The sequence below is a fragment of the Musa acuminata genome, chromosome BXJ3-5, assembly GCF_036884655.1.
Source record: "Musa acuminata AAA Group cultivar baxijiao chromosome BXJ3-5, Cavendish_Baxijiao_AAA, whole genome shotgun sequence".
In the NCBI taxonomy this organism is placed as follows: Eukaryota; Viridiplantae; Streptophyta; class Magnoliopsida; order Zingiberales; family Musaceae; genus Musa; species Musa acuminata.
The window spans coordinates 4475812-4498476 of NC_088353.1; the positions used below are offsets into that span (position 1 = coordinate 4475812).

The 22665-nt window shown below is 43.3% G+C and overlaps 2 protein-coding genes and 1 pseudogene across 2 annotated transcripts; 2 read left to right on the forward strand and 1 right to left on the reverse strand.

The window, feature by feature from the left end:
• Positions 1 to 6036: 6036 nt before the first annotated feature.
• On the forward strand, positions 6037 to 7615 carry LOC103984520 (small ribosomal subunit protein mS86 (rPPR1)). Its single transcript, XM_009402031.3, has one exon. The coding sequence runs from the start codon at positions 6134 to 6136 to the stop codon at positions 7370 to 7372; it is 1239 nt and encodes a 412-aa protein (XP_009400306.2). The 5' UTR covers positions 6037 to 6133; the 3' UTR covers positions 7373 to 7615.
• Positions 7616 to 7737: 122 nt separating this feature from the next.
• LOC135637943 (small ribosomal subunit protein mL103 (rPPR7)-like) lies at positions 7738 to 9643 on the forward strand (annotated as a pseudogene).
• Positions 9644 to 15525: 5882 nt separating this feature from the next.
• LOC135638453 (uncharacterized) lies at positions 15526 to 17209 on the reverse strand. The gene is made up of 3 exons (XM_065151563.1): positions 16930 to 17209; positions 16474 to 16826; positions 15526 to 16154 (listed from the first exon to the last, which is right to left on the reverse strand). The coding sequence occupies exons 2-3, from the start codon at positions 16744 to 16746 to the stop codon at positions 15627 to 15629; spliced, it is 801 nt and encodes a 266-aa protein (XP_065007635.1). The 5' UTR covers positions 16747 to 16826; positions 16930 to 17209; the 3' UTR covers positions 15526 to 15626.
• Between the last annotated feature and the right edge of the window lie 5456 nt (positions 17210 to 22665).

Sequence of the window (22665 nt, forward strand, 5' to 3'; positions counted from 1 at the left end):
AAAAGGAGAGAAATTGTAAGAGGGAAGTTTGGCCTTCGCCCATTGAAGGAAGGCACCTAGTTGACGTCGGCAACCTCATCGGTGGAGGAAGCCAAAAGTGGAGTAGGTCAAGGCTGACCGAACCACTCTAAATCTCTGGTTTGCGTTTATTTTCGAGCACTTTATCATTACTGCAAACCTCCCTCATCACTACTGCTCTCTGCGCTTTCACGAACAAGTTCTAAGTGCAGTTCTTCCAAATCTGCATTCAGACGTAAATTCGTATTTACAGTTTACGTTTACGTTTGATTCTGCAGAACTGTTTTCCGTGCTTTTACGAACGAGCTTCTTTGCAGTTTACGCTTACATTTTAATCCTATTAATAACTGCAATCTGTCCTCTATGATTTTACGAACGAGTTTCAACATTTAGACGTAAAACGGTATTCAGACGTAAATCGGCTTTCCTCGCTCAATCATCAGATTTCAGTTCACGTTTACGTCTTGATTTCAACTGCATACTGCCTTCTGCGAGTATACAAACAAGTTTCAAAGTTTAGACGTAAATCTGCGTCTAAGACGTAAAACTGCGTTTAGACGTAAATCTGCGTTTAGACGTAAAACTGCGTTTAGACGTAAAACTGCGTTTAGACGTAAATCTGCGTTTAGATGTAAATCTACGTTTAGACGTAAATCTGCATTTAGACGTAAATCTGCATTTAGACGTAAATCTGAGTTTAGACGCAAAACTGCGCTTAGACGCAAATCTGCGCTTAGACGCAAAACTGCGCTTAAACGCAATCTGCGCTTAGACGCAAACTGCACTTAGATACAAACTGAGAATTTGCTTTTGCATCATAATAGTTTTTGAACGAACGCAGCTTTAGGTTTTTAAATTAATATAAGATTTCCGCTGCACTAATTCACCCCCCCCCCCCCCCTCTTAGTGCTCTCGATCCTAACAAGTTTGGGCCTATGCTTTGAAGACCAAAGATCAGGTTATTAATTTCTTTAAAGAGTTTCATGCCAGGGTTGAAATGGAGACAGAAAGGAAATTGAAATGCATAAGATCAGATAATGGTGGTGAGTATATAGGATTGTTTAATGACTATTGCAGGTCACATGGAATCCAACATGAGATGACAGTTCCTGGTACACCTCAGCATAATGCAATTGCAGAGAGGATGAACCGCACCATCATGGAAAAGATCAGATGTATGCTTTCACAGGCCAAGCTACTCAAAAGGTTTTGGGATGAGGCTTTGAGGACTGCAGTTGATGTGATCAACTTATCACCATGTACAGCCCTAGATGGTGATGTTGCAGAGCATGTATGGTCAGGGAAAGATGTTTCCTACAAGCATTTGAAAGTGTTTGGTTGTCGTGCATTTGCACATGTTCCAGATAATGAGAGGTCCAAGCTGGATGGTAAGTCTAAAGAATGTATTTTTCTTGGTTACTCACATGATCAGTTTGGTTACAGGCTTTGGGATCCAGAAAAGCAGAAGGTGTTCAGGAGCAGAGATGTGATCTTCTTTAAGGATCAAACCTTTGAGGATTTGAAGAAAAAGGCACAAGCCAAGACTTCTGCAGAAGGATTAGCAGATTGTGACCCAGTTACTCCTCCAGTATATCAGGGTGATGGGGGAGATATGCAGGAAGATGGTGTAGAACCTGATATTGATCTACCTGTAGGACATGTTGAGCAAGAAGAAGTAGGAGAGCAAGTTCCCGCAGAACCTCAATTGAGAAGATCTTCTAGACAACGTCAACCTTCCAGAAGATACTCTACAGATGAGTATGTGATGCTTACTGATGCAGGTGAACCAGAGAGTTACCAGGAAGCAGTTGAGAGTGAGCAGAAAGAGAAGTGGTTAGCTGCTATGCAGGAAGAGATGGATGCTCTTCAGAAGAACCACACTTATGATTTGGTGCTGCTACCAAATGGAATGAAGGCCTTGAAGAACAAGTGGGTTTTTAGGTTGAAGACTCAAGAATATTGTTCTCAACCAAAGTACAAAGCTAGATTGGTTGTGAAAGGCTTTGGTCAAAAGAAAGGTATTGACTTTGAAGAGATATTTTCTCCTGTTGTTAAAATGTCTTCTATTCGTGTTGCTCTTGGTATTGCTGCTAGCCAGGACTTGGAGGTTGAGCAGTTAGATGTGAAGACAGCTTTCCTTCATGGTGATTTGGAGGAGGAAATTTATATGGAGCAACCAGAAGGCTTCAAAGTCAAAGGTAAAGATAATTTTGTCTGCAAGTTGAAGAAGAGCTTGTATGGGCTAAAGCAAGCTCCAAGACAGTGGTACAGAAAGTTTGATTCATTTATGACAGAAAATGGATACAAAAGAACGGCTTCAGATCATTGTGTGTACATCAAATGGTTTGGTGAGGATTTTATTATTCTCTTACTTTATGTTGATGACATGCTTATTCTTGGGAAAGATATGTCTAAAATTGACAGGTTGAAGAAGGAAATGAGTGAGTCTTTTGCAATGAAGGACATGGGGCCAGCAAAGCAAATACTAGGCATGCAGATTTCTCGTGACAGGAAAAACAAGAAGATTTGGTTGTCACAGGAGAAATACATCGAGAAGGTATTGGAAAGATTCAGTATGAGCAATGCTAAGCCAGTTGGTTCTCCTCTTGCAGGTCACTTCAAGTTGTGCTTAGAACAGAGTCCGTCAAGTGATGAGGAGAAGGAGAAAATGCAAAAGGTTCCTTATGCTTCAGCAGTTGGAAGTTTAATGTATGCAATGGTATGTACGAGGCCAGACATCGCATATGTAGTGGGTGTTACTAGCAGATTTCTTGCAAATCTAGGCAAAGAGCACTGGGCAGCGGTGAAGTGGATTTTTAGATATCTCAGAGGGAGCTCTAAGGTTTGTTTAAGCTTTGGAGGTGGACCACCTGTGTTGACAGGTTACACAGATGCAGATATGGCCAGAGATATAGATACGAGGAAGTCTACTTCAGGTTATGTACTTACTTTTGCATGGGGAGCTGTGTCATGGCAATCCATGTTACAAAGGTGTATTGCTCTCTCCACCACAGAAGCAGAATATATTGCTGCTACAGAGGTATGCAAAGAAATGTTATGGATGAAAGAATTCTTACAAGAATTGGGGCTGAAACAAGAAAATTATGTGGTGCATTGTGACAGCCAGAGTGCCATCCATTTGTGTAAGAACCCAATGTTTCATTCCAAGTCAAAGCATATAGATGTCAGATACCACTGGATTCGAAATGTATTTGAAGAGAAGCAGTTGCAGCTTCAAAAAATTCATACAGATGACAACGGAGCAGACATGTTGACGAAGACCTTACCAAAAGAAAGACGGGAGATATGCCGACAGTTGGTCGGCATGGCTTCACATTGAGGAGTCATGGGACAGCCTCCCTTATGGGCTGAAGGGGGAGGTTGTTGGGCTGATGGCCCATATTCAGCCCATGTGGGCTTTATCAGCCCACAGCCCACACCCTCTCTTAACCTAACCCTAATTAAGATTAGAGGGGTGTGGTGGCTGCGTTTTAGAGGCAGATTAAGGCTATAAAAAGGCAGCAACGAGGCAGATCTTTGAGGCCACGGGATTCCAAAGAGAAGAAGGAGATCAAGGCAGAAAAGGAAGAGAAAGAAAGGGAAGAAGACAAGGACAACGCAGAGAGACTGTTCACAATCATCTAGCAGTGTTCTCATCTCAGGTTAGATCAAATCTACAGTAGACTCTTGCTGTGATTACTTGGGGAGGTTTTAGATATTGTGGGCAGTGACGTGATCCTTGTATCCCAGTTATTCTCTTGTGGTTGTTGCTAAGGTTTTGGGCAAGAGATTGAGATTTGTATATTCATTATTCTCATAGTGGATTATCTCTAGTTTGCCCCGTGGTTTTTACCCTTCACATTGAAGGGGTTTTCCACGTATATCTTGGTGTTCTGTTTGATTGTGTTTCCATTTTATTCCGCTGCGTATTTTGGTCTTCTAGTATTTGTTCCTATACAAAGGTTATTCCTCTTTTTATCCCCATCACTCTCTGCATCTCGAGTGCATCGATGAAACCATCACCCTTCTGGTCCAAGACGCCGAAGGACTCTTTTACCTCCTCCAGACTCGTCTCCTCCTCAAACAAGCTCGAGAGCTCATCGGAGCTGACCTCCCTGGGCGACTCATATAATCGGACCAATTAGCGGATTAGACCCGTCGGGTCTTGACATCTCACCTTCACGGCGGCAGCGCAGGCCCATGACGTCCATGACCAACTCCACGTCTTCCCTGTCGAGCTGAGCATCACCTCTCGACTGGCTTCTTGTATTCCTGGCCGGTGGTTCGTCGCGGGCCATCGACAAGCATGTGCAGAACTCGACGCGGGAGCGGAGGAAAGACAGGGATGTTGGGGAGGACTAGAGGAGCATCATGATAGCGTAGCTGAGTAGTGTCTGAAGGAAGAGGAAGCCGACTGGTTCTGCAAGAGAGACCAACTTCTCCATGACTGGGATCATGAGAGTGGGGAAAGTGGTAGAGAAGTTGGATGTCTCCTTGTGCTGAGACCAAGGGGTGGATGAAGGTGAAATATTAGTAGTAGGGAAGAGAGGAAGAATGGTTGTCATCGGAGGAAGGTGCGGAGGACATGGTTGGTTCACTTCGTATAAAGGGTCATTCGTTAGGGGAGCTAACGGTATAAAAAGTAATATATATATATATATATATATATATATATTACTTTTACAACTATAACTATGACTATAAGAATCTTAATCTAAATTTTAAGATGGAAGTGTAAAAGTAATATATAACGAGCCTTCAAAGGTTTGATTTGATTTGCACTTGCCAATCAAATTGGTGCATGTCTCGTGTGAGCCGATCAATAGTTTACTTAATTGGTAAATACTCTAATAATATATTATAAAATCTTAGTTATCTTTTGTAAATAAATAAATAAATTTGATAAAGAGGTTTTATCTTATTCTTGTCTTTTATTTAATCCTTTCATTATCGAGTGGGATTCTTCTTACCAACAAGCCTCCGAAACATGTTTTTGATGGGGATAAATGATAGAAAAATATATTATCAACTAACCATCCATGCGACATATTGGAAGGGGGAAACAAAAAGTTGCCTCTCACGATTTACTCCCATGGACATCAATTCAAGATAAATAATTTATGACTGTCTCTGCTTTTATCCTTTACATGCATAAAATATCAAATGAATCGTCTAATGGATAAAATATCAAATTAATATTATTATGTGTGGTTAAAGTATCTCCTTAAAGAATATTTATGATTAAGTATAAAAACTCATTTTTAATATAGTAAAAAGATAATTTTTTATCGTTGGTAATTGCACTCATCTATATTGGGTTATTAACTTGGACATTGGAATGATTTATCAAGAAAATCTTTCTTAACCTCGATCATTATGCATAGATACTTTGAATGATCTTCTTGAGAACTCGATATTTTTATCTCGAAGACATATCAAACAACTTAGTTAATTAGAAACTTAACATTTCTATCTCGAATGTATCACAAATAATCCTGTATACATAAGTTTGAAAAAACATGAATGTCAATGATATCTTTCAATAACAATAAATATATTCTATCAACACATTCATGTTTTTCATCTAATCATCATCTTCCAACATCAATCTCTAAAATTCTCTCATAATATTTTTTATATCAAAAATCTAAAAATATATGAAGTATTTATGGGATAAATAAATTTTAATAATATTTTTTTTGCATATAAGTGTTTTTATAATTGAATTTCATATCAGATATTGATTTAAAGTCTAAAAATATTTATTATCTCAATAATCTTCCCGACCTTCCAACGTCAGGAGAAGGAAAGGGAGACATTTACCGCTACGTTGACTCCACGATGGAGTTTAATCCACTGAACCCATACATGCATATATTGATGTTGCTCAAGCTTGCCTTCGATGCAAGACCTAAACCTTTGGCCCTATTCGTTTGAGCCAACATCGTGGTCGGCTCCTCATTTGGACTCGATGGATCCGTCGACCTCGATCGAGCCTATCCTTTCGATCCCGCACCGTCACATACAAAGCCCCGCTTTGTCTTCCCAAACCCGTGCAGTTCGCCGCCTTAAACCCCAGAAGCCCAACCCTCTTCCATCACCGTCTCCTCCTACCATGGCCGCCGCTGTCGCAGTTATCCGCCGTCCCTCTGCTAGACTCTCCTCCATCCTCCGATTCCCCTTCTCCACCCTCGCGCCTCACTCCGAGCCCCCCGCTTCCGCCGGTCCCAACCCCTTCTCCGCTCTCAGATCCGCGATCCACTCCGAGTCCGATCCCAACCGCATCGCCGAGCTCTTTCAGTCCTCCGCCCACCTCCCTCGCTTCCACGCCCACCGCGACCTCTTTGGTTTCGCCGTCCAGAAGCTCGCGCGCGCCCGCCGCCCCGACCTCGTCGAGCGCGTCTTGTCCCCCTTCCTGTCCGACCCCAGGTCCCCCAAGTCCGAGGGCTTCCTCGTCCGCTTCATCTCTCTCTATTCTTCCGCCGGCATGCCCGACCAGGCGGCCGCCACCTTCGACCGCATCCCCGACATCATCGGCCGCCCTCGCTCTGATAAATCCCTCTCCGCTCTTCTCTCTGCCTATTTACACAATCGTCGATTTGATTTAGTCATCAAGACCTTCAATCGTGCACCAAAGGAGCTCGGCATTTCTCCTGGCGTTATCTCTCATAACATCCTCATGCAATCCCTCTGCAGAAAAGGTGATGTTAAAACTGCCAGCAACGTGCTCGAGGAAATGGGTAAGAAAGGTGTTAAGCCGGATATTGTATCTTATAATGCTCTCTTGAGCGGGTACTTGAAGAAAGGAGATGACGATCGATTTGAAGCGATTCTTAATGAAATCTTGAATAACAAGGGATTGGAGCCCAATGTCGTGACCTATAATTGTAGGATTTCCAAGTTCTGCCAAATTTCAGAGAGTCGTACGGCCGAAGATTTGCTAGAAGTGATGATTTCGAAAGGGATTCAACCTAACTTGATGTCCTTTAATACCATAATCCGTGGGTTCATCAAGGAAGGAGATGTTAGTGCTGCAGTTCGGGTGTTCAAGAGAATAAGGACCGTGAAGAGGAAGAATGGGAGTGGAAGTCTCTCGCCTAATGTTGAGATATATGTTTTGTTGATTCGGGGTTTGATTGAGCAAACTGAGTTTTGCGAGGCACTTGCAATTTGCAAGGAGTGCTTGACTAAGAAAATAGCACCACCATTTGAGGTTGTTAAGGGACTGATCGATGGTCTGTTGAGGGACTCAAAGGTTGATGAGGCAAGGGATGTTGCGGCCATGATGAGGGCGGTAACTAAAGGTGATGCTGTGGATGTTTTGAAGAAACTTGAAGGTGCACTCTCTTTGTAGGCAACCTACTTGAATTGTTCGCTCTTGTTATACATTTTGGTTAAGTTACTTAACATCAAACAGCAACTACTTCTATGTTTACTTGTAACCTGTGTTAGTTTATTGGAACTCGTGAAATTTTGTTCAATAATTTTTTGCTTTGTGTGGCATCTATGTGCCGACTTCCACTCTCTGAGGCTGTATTTGAGTTGCATCATCAGCTATCACAGTGAAATAAGATGTTATCGTTGTAATTTTGATCGATTGTTATTCTTAAGTTATTTACTTCTTATTATTTTTATGATAACTTAGTTAAATGGAATGTGGAATGTTCTGGATCATGGTTTGACCTTGGTGATGAGGCACTCTAGATGCACTCTACTTAATTTGGTTCATGCTACATGAGGACATCTGGACATCTGTATATATATTAGATCACTTAGCTTTCTTACTACCATATATTAAGATATTTTAAACTTGCTAAGTCATTGGCTATGCATGCAAGTAATTCAGAACAATGATAACAGGCTTAACAGCTCTGAACTATTTGATCTTTTTTAAATTATTTAATGTGCCATCATTTTGTGCTTTTCTTAAATTGGTTTTAGAGCAGGAATGTCTTATATCCATTTAAATTGTCTTTAGTTGGTTTACATATATAAAAACTAACAATATTCATAATTGTGTCCCGATTTGGTGATCTAGAAATCAGGGTACATGACTTGGGTCAAGATTCAATGGGGGATAAAGTTATTCCAATTACCAAGTAATCGTCATGTTTACCTAAAAATAAAACTGTTTCTCATGCTGAAGCAAATCTAGGAGTTAAAAGGGCATTTATTGTATATGTGGATTTTCCACTTTTTTCCATTGTCTGTATCTCATAATATGTGACCATGTTTCTAAAGATCTCGAGATATCCTATTTCTTTCTGCAACCATATAACAAAGCTATGATTGAAATGATTGCTGACTTTGGCTCTTATGTGGATGAATATTTTGGTGACCTCTGAGATATGCTCTCTATAAATTGTTATAGAACTTGTGCTCTAGCAGTTGCATTTGTCTGCTGCAACTATGGCGTGTGGTCGACCACACGCTCGATGAATATTTTGAGCGGCAGGCATGCTCGACCACACGCTCCGTTGCTTCAACGAGGTCCCCAGCCTCACCTCTGCCCCCACTTCCCCATCTCCTTCAACGCCGTCCTTTCTGACTGCATTCGTGCCAAGAAGCCTGATCGGATCGCGTGCCGGACCTATTCGCTGAGCTCTCTGACAAGCACGGCATCACGCCCGATGCATCTCCTACAGCATTCTGCTTAAGTCTCTCTGCTTAACCGGCAAGACCGATAAGGCCTTGGTGACCTTGAAAGAGATGATGGATGTGAAGCATATTGAGCCTAACGCTGTGATCTACACCACGCTCCTTGATTCCCTCTACAAGGAAGGGAAGCCAGACGAGGCTGATGAGCTGTGGAAGGAGATGGTTGACAAGGGGTGTGCCCGCGATGTGGCTGCTTACAACGTGAGGGTTATGCATCGGGCACTACATGGGAAGCTGGAGGACGTTCTTGAGCTGATCGGGGAGATGGAAGCTGCAGGAATTAAGCCTGATACCATCACATACCCTTGCCTCATCACCTGCCATTGTCATGCTGGTCAGGTTGAGGATGCCAAGGCAGTATACAGGGGACTCAGGAAGAAGGGTTTCAGTCCAAAGGCCTCACCAGATAGGATTTTTCTGGCCAATTTGTGTGAGAATGGGGATGTCGACATGGGATCGGAGGTGTTTAGGGATAGCTTGAAGCTGAATAAGGTTCCAGATTTTGGTACAATTAAGCTTTTAGTGGAGGGTATGGCGAAGAAATTACAGATGCAGGAGGCCAAGGCAGTAGTTGATCAGGTAAAGAAGCGGTTCCCAGAAAATTTAGTTGGTGGACGGAAGGAGGTTGGAGAGGAGCTTCGTTTGATTGCGGATGTGGAAGTATCTGAAAATCTAGAGGTTGCTTAAAGCTTCAAATTCTTGCTTTGATGTTGGCACCAAATAGATCGGTTCGGTGGCTCTTTAGATGGAATTGACTGTTGAAGTGTGGACTGCTAGGATAAATAAGGAACTGAGGTACCAACATTGAAGAGGGACAGGCTTTTGTTAATGAACTACCAAACACTACAAAGGCCTCAAGTCTGCCAAGATGATTGTATGGTATCTGACAAGGCCTGAATTGTTCTCAAGGAATGCTTTTGTAGCTTGATATGAGTAAGTTGGTTCACTTGAATCATATTTACTTATATACCACTATGTTGCCACAATCTCATATACTTTGGAATAATGTTGAATCCATAGTTGTTTCATGTTGAGTGATAAGGGTAAAAATGGCAAACAGTCTCAGGACAACGTCAGCTGATCCAGATGACGTCACACACTTCGGAATTGATCAGAACGCTGACCGAGGCACATTAATATCCTGCAAAAGCCAAGTCTAACACGCTACGCCATCGCTATTGTCAGTCTGCCCCCTGCAAGCGCGCAGCTCATGAAGCAGAATGCTTCCCTACAAATACCCTCTCTTTCATTAGAAGGAGGAGAGGCGGGACACACCCCAAAACACTACTTCTCTCGAAACCCCCTCCACATCTTTCGCTAACTTGATTGTCGGAGGGGACGGGTCGAGCACCCCGACCCGACCTTTGTGCAGGTGCGAAGCCTTCGGAGATCCCCGCCTTCGGAGATTCAGCGAACTCGAGGAGCGCCCCCACGGAGATCCCTGCCTTCCGGACCCAAACCAAGCTGTGACGGCCCCGAGGCCACGGCTAAAAAAGTTATTTACCATAACAGATTGGCGCTAGAAGGAGGGCCCGGAATGACGGTACATTAACCTTCTCCTTGGTTGCTCCACTGCAGCCGACCTGCACCAGCAGCAGTGACTTCTGGGGCTGGTCTCGACCCCTCGGTCCCACGCGCGCGGTCAACCCGCCCGCTTCGGCATCTCGGCTCCTCGGCCCCACGCGCGCGGCTCGGCCCCGGGCGCCTCGACCCCTCGGTCTCACGCGCGCGGCCAACCCGCGCGCCTCGTCCCCTCGGCCCCATGCGCGGTCGCCCGCCTCGGTTGCTCGGTTGACAGCGCAGCTTGCTGCCTCGGCCCCATGCGCGGTCAGCCCGCGTCAGCTCCTCGGCTGACGGTGCGACCTACTGCCTCGGTCCCATGCGCAGCCAGCCCGCGTCAGCTCCTCGGCTGACCGCGCAGCCTGCTGCCTCGGTCCCATGCGCGACCGCCCTCCTCAGTTGCTCGGCTGACAGCGCAGCTTGTTGCCTCGGCCCCATGCGCGGTCAGCCCGCGTTAGCTCCTCGGCTGACGGCGCGACCTGCTGCCTCGGTCCCATGCGCAGCCAGCCCGCGCTAGCAGCCCGGCTGACGGTGCAGCCCATTGCCTCGACTCCTCGGCCCCGTGCGCAGCCAACACGCTGCCTTGGCCCCTCGGCACCATGCGCAACCAACACGCTGCCTCGGCCCCTCGAGCCCATGCACAGCCAACATGCTGCCTCAGCCCCATGCGCGGCTAGCCCGCGTCAGCTCCTCGGCTGACAGCGCATCCTGCTGCCTCGGTCCCATGCGCGGCCAGCCCGCGCTAGTAGCCCGGCTGACGGTGCAGCCCGCTGCCTCGACTCCTTGGCCCCATGCACGGTCGTCCGCCTCAGCTGCCCGGCTGACGGTGCAGCCCGATGCCTCGACTCCTCGGCCCCATGCACGGTCTGCCCGCCTGCGCCGAGCACCTCGGCCACACACTGCCGAGATCCACCTCGGTGCAGCCTGTCCGCCTGTGTCGTGCTGCTCGGCCACATGGTGCCCGAGACCACGTCCGCGCGTCCTGCCCGCATGCGTCGTGCTCCTCGCTCCCATCATCCCCGAGACACACCTGCGTGACCAGCCCGCCTGCGTCGTGCTCTTTGGCTCCGTGTTCCCGAGACACACCAGCGCGGCCAGCCCGCCTGCTACGTGCCCCTCGGCTCCATACTCCCCGAGACACGTCCGCGCGTCCAGCCTGCCTGCGCCGAGCTCCTCGGCCATATTCACTGCCAAGTCCATCTCAGGGCGGCTTGCCCACCTGGGTCACGTCCCTCGGCCGCAGCCTGCCTGCACCGAGCTTCTCGGCCCCACGCTCCCGAGTTCACCTCAGCGCGGTCTGCCCGCCTGAGCGGTGTCCCTTGGCCGCGCCGCCGAGATGCACCTCAGCACGGTCTGCTCGCCTGAATCGAGTCTCCCGGCTCTTTGCCATATCCCTCGGCCATAGACGGCCGAGCCCACCTCAGCGCGGCCTGCCCACCGGAGACCATGCCTGCGCGGCCAGCCCGCCTGCGTCGTGCTCCTCGGCTCTTCGGCTTTACGCCACCCGAGACCACACCTGCGCGGCCAGCCCGCCTGTGTCGTGCTCCTCGGCTCTTCGACTTAACGCCACCCGGGACACACCTGCGCGGTCAGCCCGCCTGCGTCGTGCTCCTCGGCTCTTCGGCTTTATGCCACCCGAGACCACGCCTGCGTCGTGCTCCTCGGCCCTTCGGCTTTACGCCACCCGGGACACACCTGCGCGGTCATCCCGCCTGCGTCCTGCTCCTCGGCTCTTCGGCTTTACGCCACCCGAGACCACGCCTGCGCGGCCAGCCCGCCTGCGTCGTGCTCCTCGGCTCTTCGGCTTAACGCCACTCGGGACATACCTGCGCGGTCAGCCCGCCTGAGTCGTGCTCCTCGGGTCTTCGACTTTACGCCACTCGAGACCACGCCTGTGTCGTGCTCCTCACCTCTTCGGCTTAACGCCACCCGGGACACACCTGCGCGGTCAGCCCGCCTGCGTTGTGCTCCTCGGCTCTTCGGCTTTACGCCACCCGAGACCACGCCTGCGCGGCCAACCCGCTTGCGTCATGCTCCTCGGCTCTTCGGCTTTACGCCACCCGGGACACACCTGCGCGGCCAACCCGCCTGCGTCGTGCACCTCGGCTCTTCGACTTTACGCCACCCGAGACCACGCCTGCGCTGCCAGCCCGCCTGCGTCGTGCTCCTCGGCTCTTCGGCTTTACGCCATCTAGGACACACCTGCGCGGCTAGCTCGCCTACGTCGTGCTCCTCGGCTCTTCAACTCCATTCTCCCCGAAACCTCGTCTGCGCGGCTAGCCCGCCTAAAGACAGAAGCCATGCATCAGACTCCTCTTACAACAACCGATGCATAGCTCCTTTCGGGGGGGAATATGATAAGGGTAAAAATGGCAAACAGTCTCAGGACAACGTCAGCTGCTCCAGATGACGTCACGCACCTCGGAATTGATCAGAACGCTGACCGAGGCACATTAATATCCTGCAAAAGCCAAGTCTAACACGCTACGCCATCGCTATTGTCAGTCTGCCCCCTGCAAGCGGGCAACTCAGGAAGCAGAATGCTTCCCTACAAATACCCTCTCTTTCATTAGAAGGAGGGGAGGCGGGACACACCCTAAAACACTACTTCTCTCGAAACTCCCTCCACATCTTTCGCTGACTTGATCGTCGGAGGGGTCGAGTCGAGCACCCCGACCCGACCTTTATGCAGGTACGAAGCCTTCGGAGATCCCCGCCTTCGGAGATTCAGCGGACTCGAGGAGCGCCCCCACGGAGATCCCCGCCTTCCGGACCCAAACCAAGCCGCAACGGCCCCGAAGCCACGGCTAAAAAAGTTATTTACCATAACAGTAATGACACATATCTGATGCTTCAGTTGAAGGCCATGTAATTGTCAATATTGATTTGGATTAACTGGGCACATTAAGGAACAAAACTAGAAAAGGAAGTTTACACTGTTTATGCTGTCATTGATATATAGGCATAATAGAATATGGATGTTTATGTGTTTATAAGCAAAATACGAAATGATTTTGAAGAACAACACACAAACATAATATTTACCCTATTCATAGGTTAAGGAGCATAAAATGACTTTCACGACGAGGCCTGTATATTGTCAACCTATTTCTTTTGTTTCTTTCTCAAGGATTAGCAAATGCTGTTTGAAACCTTGGACATTTTTGTCAATAAAAAAATATCCATATGAACTGTTCCCTCAAAGAATCAAATGAAACACACATTGGATCTTGTACTAGTGGGAAGAAGTCCTGAAAATGGGGATCAAATTGTTTCCTAAACTCTGGTTATACTAGTCATATTCTTCAGCTAACCTTGTTTGTGGTTTCCTTATGATAGAAAAGCCCGAGGCTAATGGTTAGGTTTTATTTCTGCAATGCCTGTAGAGCAGTTAAGGCTAGTATGGATTGCAGGGATAGCAGGGTTGACTACATTACAAGGGAAGGATGAGGTGGACTCTTTGAGCTTATAGTTTGTGTCCTTCTGGATGTCGAAGTTGTTACATTGAAGAAGAAAAAAATTAATCTCTATGCACTTTGTTGTATTTAGAAGTGTAATTAACTTGCTAAAACATGATGCACTCCATTGTTGTCCATCCAAATAACCAATCTGGATTTTCATATATGATTGCAGTGCTCAAACCATTCAAGTCATTTGACTTTGTGGTCATTCTTTCTTTTTACTCCTTTTCTTATCCTTGACCCTGTGATTAGACTATATGTCTAGTAAAAAGTAATAAATTTAGGAATTTAATATTTTTATTTGGTTAAGTGATTATGTTATGGATGCATAGTTCTGTATTTCTATCTCCACTGTGGCAGCATAATTTAGGTGCATAATCTAGTTTTGAATTTCACAGATCTGTGGGAGCAATTTTTATCTTGCCGAAACCACAAAAATGGTTCCATAAAAAGAGAGGAGATAAATTAAATACAAAAGTATTTTTGATATATTGATAGGAGCAGCATTCATCATGGCAATAATCAGTTGGTTGTTGTTTTTTTTTTCTTGGATAAAGAGATAATATCATTTGATAGCTTAAGGACTAAATTTGCCTTCCTATATGCTTTACCTGGATTATATAATCATTTTTGTAGTAATTTCCCTGCAGAAGCAATTTTTTATTTGTCATTTTAAAATATAGATCAAAATTAGTTATTTAATTTTCATTATTCTTTACTCTAGGAAAGAGCTGTAGTTTCTTTAAATGCAGGTCCAAAAGCCTGGAAACACTGTTTGATGCACACCAATTGGAGACATAGGTATGCCTGCAAGCAATGCTGATCAACATATTTATGCCATATTTCTGGTCTATAAGTAGCTGTAAGTCAGGTTTTTTGGGCTCCTCATAGCTATCCGACCTGTTCAAGCCAGGTTATGATAACGTTCTATTAGGTTTTTATACAGGTTTTAATAGAAATTTAGTTCTTGAGTTTGATTCAATATCTAGTTAAATTGTGGAATTCCAGTTTGGATAGATAAAAATTCATATGTGCTGCACTTGTCATTTAGAGAAATTTAGTTCTTGGGTTAGGGTTCGGGTTTAAGTTCGAGTAAGATAATTAAGTTGGACTAACCGGGTGGTGGATGAGACTAGAATTTTATTAGTGCCCTAATGATAGATGCATATCCTGTGGTGATGGCACGGGTTGACATCACCCGAGCACTGTCAAAGCTTTCACTCAGCCAAGATGGAGTAGGTGCCTTACTAATGGCACTAACTATTTAATTAGTGCACTGCTGATACGTTGTTCTTGCTTAAGTTTCTTGAGGGTCCATGTTTCAACTAATCTCTCAGGCGTGCATGTTGAGTGGCATCCTCTCCCTGAGAGAGAGGACAGAAAAAGGAAGGAAAGCTAAAGGCTCAACGGTGGGTTGTTGAACTGCTTGGATTTGGGATGTTTGTTCTTTTCTCACAGTCGGATTCTCATCTTTGTTCTTTTCTTTACAGGTTGGTCCATCGTTGTGATCAATCCTTCGCTTCGGATAAGGACGAAGGTGTGCATGCTTGTTTGGAACATCTTCTTTTCAGGGCAGGGAAGATTTAATTAGCTGATTCATTATTTTGGATATTCTGAATGTGTGTGTGAGGAATTCCAATGAACTCTTTTGTTTGACTGGCTTATAGTTTATAGGTAGAAGTCCCAATGCATACCCTCAGTTTTGGAGTATTCGATGCGTATCTTGATATCATTAGATCACATCACAAGTATCCATCACGCTAAAACCTCACGGGTTGCTTGTGAGATAATTATTATCACATCGTTTTCTCATACAAATCCCAGGTCCTAAAAATAAGAAGAAAATTGCTGCTACTCTCCTTTTTCTTTCTTCTTTTATTTCCTTTGTATTTACATGCAGGGAATGGGTTTTAGAAGCACATAACAAAACTACTGTGCACCAGCCAGCTTCGTCAACGACGGTCGTCGGCCATCTCGTTCCAGCAGACCCTTGAGCACCACCATCTTCTTGTACTCCTCCGAGCCCACGTCGATCTCGCAGCCGCCTTCTCCGCCGGTTCCAGCGCCGCGCGCGGCCGATGTGGCCCTTATCCGGGGCAAGAAGTTGAACAAGGTGCACAAGCAGAGCACCGTACACGTCCGGCCGCAGAACAGCAGCAGCGCCAGCGCCACCGCGACCACCAACAGCCCGGCGGCGGAGTCCAGCTCTCCGGCGCCCTTCAGTGGCGGTTTCACATGGGTGGAGGCGGCGGGGCGACCAGGCTCGGGTGAGCCGGGATGGCTGGTTCGGGTGCCGATTTGGGTCCGGTCGGGCACGCGGTACGTGGACGCCGGTTCACTTCGGGTCTTGCATCTGGACGTGACATGGCGCGCCCTGGGATTCTGGGCCCCGGCAGAGGGTTGTTGGGGCTGGTGCACTTTGTGGGTAGTTGTGATGGGGCCTTCAGTTCCATTGTCCTGACGTAGCCGCAAAAAAAAACCCAATTTTCCTGTCAAATTCTAAGGTAATTTCTTCAAGAAAACAGCTTATATTTATTTCCTGCCTTGAATAAAATCTAATGTCAATCACAAAATATCTAAAGCAAAACAAATTGCTGCGTTTTGCTGCTCGCATTGGAATCCAGCAATTCACATGAACCGTATGAAGGAGCCGAACACAAGCGACGTTTCTTACTTGCAGCTGCAGCAGGTAAATCGAGCTTCACAAAGCTCGCACTCTATCGTTGACATCATTAGAAGGGTCGAAGGTTACGGTGAGCTGTAACGAGTCTCCTACCTTCTGAAAGCGGTGGCGGAAACCGCTGTTCCCAGGCTTCGGCGCCTCCTTCCCTCTCGTCGGCGTCGCGTCGCCCATCACGTTCACCGGCACGGTCTTCTTCTTCTCTCTAAACTTCCACCACCGCGGTCCTTTACCCGGCACGCCCAGGGACTCCGCAGCCTTCGCTTCGGTTGTATCTAACACGAGAGAGGCCCGGAAACAGGAGAGCAAGCACGAACGTCTCCTCCTCTTGCCATGTGTTCCCGAGGCGGCGATCTCCTCCGCAGCCATCGCCGGCAGGACCTGCTGTGCTAGCACGGGAGACAAGTCGTCGTCGTCGTCGTCGTCTGTGATCTCCTCATTTCAGAAACCTGTGACATTAGAAGGAAGACGGGGAAACAGTAGGTGGTGGAGCGAGGACTTGCGAAGAGGCGTCGAGGGGGAGGGGGGAGGGGGTCAGACGACTGCTATGACCTGCAATAAAGTCGAAGCCTTCACCAACACGCTGTTCTGCGACTCCCCTCTGCCCGTGGCCACATATAACGTATTTAAGTTTCCCAAACCATCCTCTCCTTGTAGCAATAATGACTTGCGTGTCAATCGAAGAAAACAAAATTGCACTATATTATTCTATACAAGATCTTCTTATGTTCCACGGACAATTCTGACGAGAAAAACAAATATTGATTGACCCATTGACACATGATCGATACCGCCATTCGCCTCGGCCAAGCTCCTCGGCTTTTCCTTGTGGGCGTCTGTGCATCAGCTTGACACCACAGAGCCAGACTTACTATCACGCTTCGGTGAGGAAATGTAAGTATATGGAGATCACAGAGGAAGTAGATGACTGTCGAATATGCATGGATACAAATGAGATAGCAGTCAAATCTATTTAGGTGCGAAAGAAAGAAAGAAAGCATGAAGATACATGGATTAGATAGTAGTCAAACTCACATTTATCACGACCTGAAAGAGACATCGAGTGGATAGATGGCAACATGCTGAACTATGTGAACCTGTATATGATAGATCACACAACCGTGGTAACTTTTAAGATATTTGGCCTCATTTTCAAGTATTATTTCAGCATCATGTTGGCAAACAAAAAGTTCTTTAATGGAAACCTCATAATGAACCTTATCTCTAGCAAGCTCACTCGAGCCAAACAGAAGAAGAGAGAGAGAGAGAGAGACAGAGAGAGACTGTAACTTTTCATTGTACATGTGTTTATCCTTCAATGCAACAGTGAAGTTGGATATGCCAAATAGGGTTTTTGACTTGTCCACTGATATGATAATAGTTAGTATACCCATGGAATCAGGTTGGTCAAAGAAATGATGACATAATAAAGAAATATTTTTTTATCAGTGCATTTATTCTTTCGATAATGGTCACAGAATTAATATTATACATATATGGAGGAGGTTTGCAATTACTTGACATGTTAAGCTTCATGGTAGAACTTCCCTAACACATGAAAAAGCAGATCAAAGACAGGTCAACTTGGTCACATGATATTGGTGATGGGAATGGAAGATTTAAGAGGATGTATTAAATGAAATGCGAGGGACATTTTGGTCTCCGGAGAAGGAGAGGATAAGAATGGTGTTCGCCATAGATGGATTAGTTAAGAAGATGAGAAAGGCGAGAACTCGCAACAGTCGGTGTGGATATTACTTTGGAGAAGATGAGGCCAAGGCATCAATTCAAAGTGATCCTTTTCCATTACGTAAGCCTCTGCTTACTCTTAATTGTTTAGCTTTTGGATTCTCATGTGTCGTTATTTCCATGCACGTCTCTCATCTTCTTTGATGGTCAAAGTCAAAACCTTTATGCATGGTTAGATAATACGATTAACAATCATCCTCTTACAAGCACAAAGATTTGGTCGAATTAAAATAAGTTATATAATTAACCAAAAGTCTACACACTAACCAATTAATGTCTCATCAACGTAGATTCTTAGATAAAATTAATTAAGTCCATGACAGATGATATCGAGACATCTTGGGATAAATAGGTTCAAAAAATCTAAATATCTTGAAGATATAATAATAATAATAATAAATAATATATTTATAATTGTTTGGAATATGATTTGCTATTTGCTTATAAAATCAGCTTGTTTTAATTATTTGGATAAGCGAGCACTTTTTATATTTATATATTTATTTTCTGTTCACCTAAAGTCACAACAATTAAAATTTTCTAAATTTTAAGCCGGTAGTCAATACAATATCTTAATTTATATTCTTAATGATCACTTAATTATGCACCGAGATGATCGATCTTTCGATATAATCCTTTATATTATAGCTCATTATCAAGCTCGTCCAAGGTTGAGAGGACGATCAACTTTCTTGCAGTCCCTATCTAAATTAGTCTTCTGATTCAATCATTTCATGTGAAGATGTACATGACCTTCTTGCTGTATCTGCCTTGTGTTCATTGACCGGATCAACCATAGCGTTTCTAACATGAATAATCCATGCCCTGTTCTGCAAGCAAAGACGCTGGATGAGTCAAAAGATTCATATTTCATGGAATACATGTATTGTAGTAGCTTGATCACCAAGGAATCATCCTCTTACATGACAAGGTTGTCTTTTTCTTTTCATTTCAGGGTTAAATTTCCCTGGGAAAGTTGACTTCCTCTTCTGTTTGCATAGTTTTTTCTCTTGCAATCTATCCTCCACAGGGTGACAAGTTGCTTGTGCTAATTGAGAGTTGACCATCGGAAGATTATACGAGAGTAGAGCTTAGATTTCTTCTTTACGTTGTTAGACGACCTTATAATCTCTTTTTATTAAATAATCTAAATATTTGATGTGGCCTCTAAATTCTTTCTAAATCTTGAATTCGTGGAATCAAAGTCTTGGAGGACAATTAATTCAAATATAAAGACTTCTATATGAAGGAAAAAAAAAGATATTCTGATCACTAGCGTTTACTTAATTCAATAAACATCCTACGATAGATGCAGTGCTATGAGGATCTTTAATAAATTTAAGGAAGGATTTTTTTTTTTTTTAGTTTACATGAGAGGGAGTATATGGCAAGTAAACTCACGCGAACTTATAATTCTTTTATAATTGATTAAAATTTTATTGTTGTTTGTGGATGTCAATTAAAGCATCAAAGCATATAGATGTTATGTTCACTATTTTGAGTTTATGTTTTTGTGTTAATTCTCGAGTCTTAAGTACTAAATTATTTATTAGCATAATTTTTCGATGTTTAATGTAGCTATCACCCCCCACTTTGTATTAGAATAGTCATAAGGTCGGGCTAATAGTGAGCGTCACACTTAACATTATGTCCTATCAGCCGAAGCTTGAGTTGATTCAAAGGTTAGTCTAACTTGAGCTCGATCAAAGTGAGATTAATTATATACTATCCTCTATATTTGGATCAGGTTAGTTTTATGATATTTATACTTAAAAAATTTATATTAAAATTTCTATAATTCTGAAGGTGAAACAAATAATCTCATTTACCCTAATGTTGTCAGTTACTTAATAGAAAACACATAGGATCAATATGAAAATAATGAGAAAACAATATAATTTTAATATCCCTTTTATTTTCGGCATGTGAAATGTTGAAATTATTTTTTTATCGATAAAATCATTGGAAACAGAAGGAATGTTAAAATTATTATTTTGCTCATTACTTTCATATCGATTCAACATATAGTGTCATGCGTTATGTTTTCCATCAATGTAGTTGATGACGACGTTAGGACAAATAGAGTTATTTATTTTATTTTGATAACTATAAAAATTCTAATATATTTTTTAAATATAAGGGCTATGATGTTAAGAGGATCTAAGTATAAGGGATAATATATAATTAGTCTATCTAAACGCCCAATCTCATAATATCTTTTATTTCAATATTTTTTTGACTTAAATATTTTTTTCTTAATATAGTCAATGTTGTCTTTCCTACTCGAGTGTAATCGATACTTTGATGGTGTACCGTATGACCTTATGGCTAGCTAGTGAGGAACATCTCAATTTGAGAGACATATCGAATTACGAAGGCCCCATCGACGTTCACTCCGAGCTTCTCAAGAAATAACCTGTTTGCCAAGTCAAAGATTGTTAGCTTGTTGTGAAGCAAATATTGCTTTGGAAGCAACTAATATAAAAAGATCGTTAGCTAAACCAAACACATAATGATCTTATCAAAAGTACTAAACTTGTGCAAATAATGTGATATATATATATATATATATATATATATATATATATATACATATATATATATATATATATATATATACATATATATATATATACATATATATATATATATATAATTTTAGTTATTAGAATCCGAAAGGTGAGTTAAATCTAATCGAAACTCGTTTTAAAATTATCTAAGATTTCACTTGTAATTTTTCAATATATTGATTATGAAATAATTGAGTTGAGGGTATTTTCCATTATGGCCTCTCCGACAATTAAGTTTATTCAAGTTAAAAACCCAAGATTAATCAATGTGATAGAATAGATGGATTTATTAAATATGCATATTGTGATCCTTTTTATAGGTAATCTAGGAATGATTACGTCTAAGATTGCAAAGTATTAAGAGGAGATGTATGATGTGTTGGATGAGGGCATGATGTAACATTCCTTTCTTAGGGTCGAATGATCACCACGTATCATTCGACAACGTGTAATTGGTTATATCATGTCTCCTCATATTCGATTACCATATTGGTAAGGTGTGGTTGGCAAATCATTAGATTGATCAACCTATCAACTATGTTAGGGTTTATGTGCTTGTCATCTCAACTTCTTCTCATCGATATATATATAAAAGATGATATAATTAACATTTAATAAGTAAAATTTTAAAAATAATTATCATGGCTTGAATGAAAAGGAATCAAAAATATTTTGGTGCTTGTTTGTTTTCCAATAAATGATTTGTCAAAAAAATTACATGCGATTGTCAAGTGCAAGAAAAAAAAATCATTACTATAGTTTGCATGTTGAGGAACTTAGGATGATGTTGAAGGTTGCTATTTAAATCATTTTTTCAATTTATTATCATTCTACATATGATAAGAAATAAAAAATCATGATTTTTTTTAATGAAAATTGATTTATTGACATATTATAAATTAGTAACATGTCTTTAATGAATCTTTAAGTAATATAACAACATCTTTATTGATTAAAAATCTAAAATATCTTGATTTTGACGTAGAAAGAAAAAGTCAAACCCCTTTCGTAGAGATCGTGGATGCTAAATCTCAGTGAGCTCTTCTGATGTTTTGGGCTGGACTGTGTTAAAATTAGGGTCATTTTCGTTATCTTTCTTAAAATTCTTTTTTTATACATTCTCAAATTTCTCCATCTCTCTTTGCTATCAATAGTCGGATCTTTATCCATTAACTTAGGTGATATCGTCAAAAAATTTGTTAAAGCTTTTTTAAATTTTTTTTTTAATATATATTCTCAAATTTCTCCTTTTCTCTTTACTATCAATAGTCGAATCTTTGTCGATTAACTTAGGTGATACCTTCAAAAGATTTGTTAAAAAAATATTTTTTCCTTTTTTTTCGTCTCGAAAGAAGACTTCGATTTTAGAGTTACGAGTTTTCGACAAGTATTCATCAAATTTTTTTTTTTGATACTTTTTGACTCGATAAAATTAAACGATATCTCAATCCCGTGGAGGGATTCACTCACGAATTGCTATCAAATGAATGTTCTATATCATTTGTATATTTGAACTTAATAGTATACCAGTCTACGACTGTTGTATATGACACGACATAAGAAAGAAAGAAGAGAAAAAGAGTTTGCAGAACATGTTGTCTTCCTTTTCGTTGATGAGTCCTTCCGGGGTTTTGCATCCTTGGAAGCGCAAACATGCTTAGTATCTATCCATCCATCCATGGGAACCTTTGAGAGCTTAATTCTCTACTATTTCTTCTCATGAATACTGCTTTCCTCCTTTCGGAAGAGTGTCACCTTCGGTCCATGCTTCATGTGCATGGTCAGCGCCATCTTCCGCACCACCGGGTGGTTCTCGGTGACCTCCACATGGCAGCGGTGGAGAACTTGTAGGCGGACTCGCTCATGAAGCCGACGTCCCTGAGCCATCTCTCCGGCTTGTACTCCCTGCAGTCTCTCCCCCACACGCTCTCCATCCTTCCCGTGGAGAATATGGCGTACACCACCTTTG